Below are 6,000 nucleotides of genomic sequence, written 5' to 3'. Positions count from 1 at the left end.
ATATGTATATATATATACATATATATATATACATATTTCAAAATAAATAACAATTTATAAATTACTTTAGAAAATGAAAAAAAAACATTTGGCAACATGAAGTTTGTTCCTTTTTTTTCCTCGAGTGTGGGTGGACATTGTTAAAATTCCTTGCAAGCACATCTGTGCGTGACCGCTCTTAAGGTTCCTCAACAGATGCCGTTCCTATAGTTTGGGAGCCACGGTGCCCCTGTTCCCGCGCTCGCCGTCCCCTCGGCTAATCTGGACGCAGTGCTAACTGGTCGGCTTTTACGGGAAAAAAAAAGGAGGCGAAGGATGGGTGTCTTTCGGAGGACGGAGGTGATGATGGAGTGTGGAGTCATACAAGTGCAGCGCCCATCGCATGGTACGTCAAGGGACCGACACTCCATTTCTAGGAAGGGGGGGGGGTATCTTCAGTCTGTACGCCCATCTTTTTCCTCTCTGTGGTCAAAGGCTCAGGTCCGTCCAGAGTTGAGCACGAGAGCAGCAACGAAAGTCTTTTTATTGTTTTCGTTTCAGTTTCTGTTTGAGTCAGATCTGCTATTCCTTCCGGCACTGATACACACAGGGAAGGGAGCATTACACGGGCGCTTCGTTTGCGTAGGAGGGGTTGGAGGGCTAGGGAGGAGAGGACGACAGGATCCAAAGTACTGGAGACAAGGATGACGACAGTGAGGATGGTAAGAGGTCTTTTCATGGTAAGAGGTCTGTTCGGCGCCACTGCGCCAGATCAAGTAGAAGGTAAACACAGGAGAGGCTGAGGAGGACAGGAGTTCTGGTCTGCGGTGGCGGAGGTCCAGTTAGGCTCTCAGTTATCCAGCGCCTCGGTGCATACCATGCTGCCGTACAGCTGCTGCGGGTCGGGGTGTATCCGCACCCGCTCGTCCGCCTCGCTGTCAGTGCTGCCCTCACTGTCCAGGCGGGTGGACTGGTGGCAAGGCGTGGTCATCGCGGGGTAGAGGGAGTTTGGAGGCAGGGGGCTGGGGAGGAGGTCGTCGTCCGAGCTCAGGTAGTCACCCTCGCCAGAGGCCGGGCTCGTCAGACACAGATCCGGGTAGTTAGTGCTGCCGCCGCCACTGCCGACCCTGGAGCCAGGGGCCGCCTTCTGCCCTCGCAACAGTCGGATCTGAGGACGGAGACGCGGGGTTTAGTAAAGCAACATTTTCTGGAACAAGGCCTGTGCCTTTCACAAAATGGATGAAGATATGGTACAGTGAGACCTTGGCTTACAAATTTAGTTAGCTATTTGACTCAGTTTGCGAACCGAATCAATTTTTTCCCAATTCTACAGCCCCAAAAATGTACACTATTCTTTTTAATGGGTATATTTGTGGGTAAAATACAGAAAGTAATTTAAGATAACCTCAATTATTACTGTGTTTGTGGTGTTCTTTCTCTTCTTGCAATCGAAACCCTCGCGAACATATCTCCAACAAGATGTCTTTCATTCAACCAAACTATCACTTTTCTACTTCTTCTAAGACTTAAGACCTTCGCTTTGTTAACGTAGTCGCCCCTTTAGCCACATCAACAGTCTGTAGTGGATCTTTGTCTTCAGAATCGTACAGATGGTTGACTTAGCCATGTCGTGCCTTGGTGAGATCTGTAACACGAGCACGAGCTATTATTTCTTTCTTCATGTCGACTTCTTAACTTCTTCTTAAACCCACTAACATGAGCACTTTTAACTTTTTGGGAGCCATACTGAGGGCTAATTGATTGGAAAAAAGCACAAAAAAAAAGCATCACAGGAAAACACAACGATGAACGATGTAAACAAAGCAGGGTAGCATGAACGACTGCCACAATGTGGAAAGCCTACGAGTTGGTTTGTTTGATTCCAAATTTGACTGAAAACTCTGTTTTTTTAGGCCAAATGGTTTGTGATTAGGGGCGTTTGTAAGCCAAGGCTCTACTGTACTCTTGATTGGACTTTTTAAATACAAACAGTTCTGTGGTGACTTTCCAAGGCAGCTCTTCATAGAATTAAATTATTTTTAATGTTGTGCTCGTGCATACTGATGCAGCCGCACAATAATAGGAGTAAATGGATTACAAAAAAATAAGGACTATTTTAATGACCCTTTTAGGTCAATATCATGAATATACAATTGAGAGTTAAACAAGAGTGAAATAAAATAAAACAAATCAATAAATGATGAAAGAAAGGAAGAGGATGAGTGTGGTTTGTCAAGGAGTTCAGGAGTTATTGGTCTACTCTCCTGGCCGCCATGGCGAAACCCTGCATCTTATTTCCACTGAAACCCTGTAATACAGCCGGTATTACTCAGCTGCGTGAGGGGGAGGTTTTTGATGTTTTGAAACTCTGCAGGGGTTTCTCAGGTGAATTTCAAAATATCACTAGCGAGGTAGCACGCGACAAGCCATTTTTTCCACGTCTGTCATTAAAAATTAAATCTGACAGTGACAGCTGGCGTGAGTAACACAGCTCTGTTGCAGCTGGGTGAAATGCAATTCTGAGACTATGTAGGTTTTTGCATGTGGTCGGACTTTCTGTGCATGCCCTTAGGGTTTTTTTTTTTTCTGCAACTAGAATTGAGTCATGAAACAGATAGACCAACCGCCCCCCCACCTCCTCACCCCCAACCCGCCCCGCACACTCCAGACTAGCGAAAGAAGTGGCAGATAGCAAACTAGTGGTTAACCAATGGAAATTTTAACTGTCTGAAAATGCCAGTACTGTAAAGCAAAGTCAGTTGACAACTCTTGTAATTTTAGTGCCAAGAAATCAGTTTGGCGATGCAAAACTATTAACCCTAAGCTGAATTGGACAGTTTGACAGGTTTACTCTAAACAGTCTTTGCTGTATCGGCCCCCGCAAAAAGCTGTCTAAACTTGGCGAGGGCTTCAAAGTGGATACTGAGATTTCTCGAAATAGTTGTGCACTTGTCTGTCTAGACTGACACGGGGTTTCAGACTCATTTCCAAAACCGCTGCTTTGATCAAAAAAGGGGGGGTTGAGAAAAAACGGGCAGCGGAGAAGTAAAGGTCAAGTCGGTCACATCACACCAGATCTTCTGGAGTGTGAAACGCTTCACACTGAGTCATGCGCTGCCTCTCTCTGAATGAACAATCCCAGACTAACGTGACAACATTGTTGAGTGTGAGATTTGTTGAGGACAATATGACTGTTTCTCAGCCCAAACACACCAGAGAGGGGAATTTAAATACGGGCACAGAAGTTGCTCGTCTGTGGCTTCGTTCATGTCACGCACAGATTACTCTGGGCCCTCTTGACTTTTTCAAAATTTCATGAATTTGTGTTCATGCAAACGGTGAGACTGTGTTTGCGTGTGTCAGGAAGAGGCAGTGGTCTTCCATCACGCAGAAAAAAAAAAAAAAGGAACAAAACACTGACATCAAGCGGGAGCACTCAAGGGTGGAAGTGGTATCTGCTGCGAGGCTGCATGTAGACGACGGTCTTGGTCTCTGTCTGTCGTGGTTAGAACGGAGCAGGGTAGCAACGTGCATGTATAAACAGACTCTCCTCTCGCTATTTGCTCAGTAGGGGCCAAGATGAATAAAGTCATTGGTCATTGGAGTGGTTTGTAATATAGAATAAATACTATACATTTTTATCAAAAAATAAATAAAAAAAACACACACACACACACACACACACACACACACACACACACACACACACACACACACACACACACACACACACACACACACACACACACACACACACACACACACACACACAAACACAAACACAAACACACAAGGTTATGCTACCACCTGTAATATGAGTTGCTTACCATCTGGGATTATGAACTGTTATCTTCAAATGTAAATAATTTCACTTCTTGCATTTGTTTAGACTTACGATTGTGTGTATTGATTAGTGTGTAGTGCAAAATTTACACGCATTCTTGTGTGCGCCTGCATGATCGCACCTCATTCTTGAGCTCAGCAATCTGGTCCCGGAGCTGAGTGATGTACTGTCTTGAGTCTGAATGGTTCAGCTGGCCCTGGATCAACCCTTCCTCCTTCTGAAACACACACAAACCAGAATCACATGAGAAATCTCAGCCAAAGATTTGAACGCCTTTATCTCTTGACGTTCAAGGTCAAGGCCTACGAAACACACCTGTATCTCCAGCTCAGCAATTCTCTGCCTGAGTTCGGCCATGGCAGCCATGCTGTCTGCCTCTCTCAGTCGAGCAGCCATAACCTCTTCTTTACTCTGAGACAGAGAGAAAACAACGCTGGCCGTCACTAAGGACTTCAACCACATCATCGCCACTATTTCCTGGATGTGAATCAATGCATCCATGCACGCGGTCAATTCTGGCCGTCAAGTTTGAAATATTTAATTCTGGACAAAGAATTGCCTAATTCCACTCTCCTTGCTACTCTTTCTTCCATTTTTGTATCCCGTTAGTCCGTTTCGCCGCCCCATTCCCATCTTTGTCCCCGATAAAGCTGTGCCTGATCCTTCCGTGGCCTCCATCCCCACCTTGCAGTCGGACTCCGCCTGCTTCCGCTTCATCTCGCTCAGCTGCGCCTGGAGAGCTTTGTTCTGGTTGGCCAGCATCTGCAGCCGGTCTTGCAGGGCAGAGCGCTCCTGCTCGTGGCGACCAATCAGCTTGCTGTGGATCTGGTTCTGGAAGAGATTGGGTGGGATTGCAAACGCTGCACAACGTTTGGAGCTTCTTAAGGGGACGACGATGATCGCTTTTGTTTCCATTTAGGATGCGATTCGTAAGAAACTTCACGTTTACAGGACTTACCTGACTCTCCAGTTGCAAGGCTTTCAGTTTGACCTCTCGCAGCTCAGCCTGGGCCTGCGCCTCCCTCAGCCTCACCGTCATCAGTTTATCTTGCAGCTCGTTCATGGTGTTCTTCTTCGGAGACTCCTTCCAGTGGCCGCTGCTGCTGCCGGTGCCCCCTCCGCGGGACATGTGATGCTGCCGACACACCGATGGAGAAGGTAGAACTACCTTGCGGTGACGGAACACAAGCAATTTAGGGGAAAGTAAACTATTTCAGTGGGTCTGTGTCTTACCTGCCAGCGCTGGTTAAGCTCGGTGACGGAGTCCTGCATCTCCCTGAATGAGCGCAGTGTCTCCAGCTCTCTCAGCTTCATCTGCTTCACCTCCTCCTGCAGAGCGGCCATGTTGTTTTCGTCGGGCAAACAACTGCTCCTCTGGATGGTAATAACATTTCGGAACGGGTGTGTTATAAATAAATACGATAAATCTCGACATGGAATGATTGCAGAGCCACTCCCGACCTCCTCCGTATGTTGGCTCACCTTCTCGAGATCCAGCACCTTGTCCTGCATTTCTTTTAGTGCTCCAAGAAGCTCTGCTTCGCGCAGTCTGGACTGCTCCAGTTGGGTCTGTAGACCAGTCACAAACTGCTCTGTGTACTGAAACAAGCATTGGGTGTTAACACGGGTGTAGCCCGGGACATTTGTACCAGCTTTGACGTGCAGGTTGTGTGAATGGCGGCCTTGACAGGAAGTGAAGCTCGTTGAGGAGTATCACTGGCTGTGGCATCTGTGACACAAAATGCCGAAACCGTCTTTCCATTACCAATTGGCCGCATGTCAAAATCAGTATTCTGTAGAAAAGTAAGATGGCAATGGACCTTAGATACCCCTTGATTCTTTTTAGAGGGTAAAAAAAGGAGCAAGCTTGTAATACGATCAATACATTTGACTCCTAGGCTTTGGCTTCAAATAATTTCCTAGGATTTTCAGTCAAATCAAAACTTAACGTTCTCATATTGTGAGATACAAACCAGGTCCTTTCACCTTTAACTTCACCTTTACCGATGGAAATCAGTGGGAAAATTTAAGTTCACCAAACCAAGATAATGTGCAGACCCTCGACTTATGAGTGCGTTGACTTTCCAAAATAAGAACTATCGCTCAGTGGATTTTTGCTTTATGATATGAGTTGTTTTGACACAGACATGGCCGCCGCTGTCTGTGAAGTTGTGTTT

General features: G+C 46.3%; 1 protein-coding gene across 1 annotated transcript in view; it reads right to left on the bottom strand.

The window, feature by feature from the left end:
- Positions 1-617: 617 nt before the first annotated feature.
- The window catches only part of evi5l (ecotropic viral integration site 5 like), a 28,966-nt gene continuing 23,583 nt past the window's right edge, over positions 618-6,000 (bottom strand). Inside the window, exons 14-20 of the mRNA XM_086157171.1 lie at positions 5,306-5,422; positions 5,057-5,197; positions 4,782-4,958; positions 4,508-4,654; positions 4,139-4,234; positions 3,945-4,040; positions 618-1,147 (exon numbers count right to left, since the gene is read on the bottom strand). Coding sequence (XP_086013297.1) covers positions 830-1,147; positions 3,945-4,040; positions 4,139-4,234; positions 4,508-4,654; positions 4,782-4,958; positions 5,057-5,197; positions 5,306-5,422 — 1,092 coding nt within the window. The 3' untranslated portion in view covers positions 618-829. The remainder of the gene's footprint in view (positions 1,148-3,944; positions 4,041-4,138; positions 4,235-4,507; positions 4,655-4,781; positions 4,959-5,056; positions 5,198-5,305; positions 5,423-6,000) is intronic.

This window comes from Fistularia commersonii, chromosome 12, assembly GCF_037954325.1.
Source record: "Fistularia commersonii isolate RoL2024-O1a breed Wild chromosome 12, RoL_Fcom_v1.0, whole genome shotgun sequence".
Lineage (NCBI taxonomy): Eukaryota > Metazoa > Chordata > Actinopteri > Syngnathiformes > Fistulariidae > Fistularia > Fistularia commersonii.
Note: the sequence above shows the minus strand (reverse complement) of the source record. Positions and strands in the feature narration are given on the sequence as shown.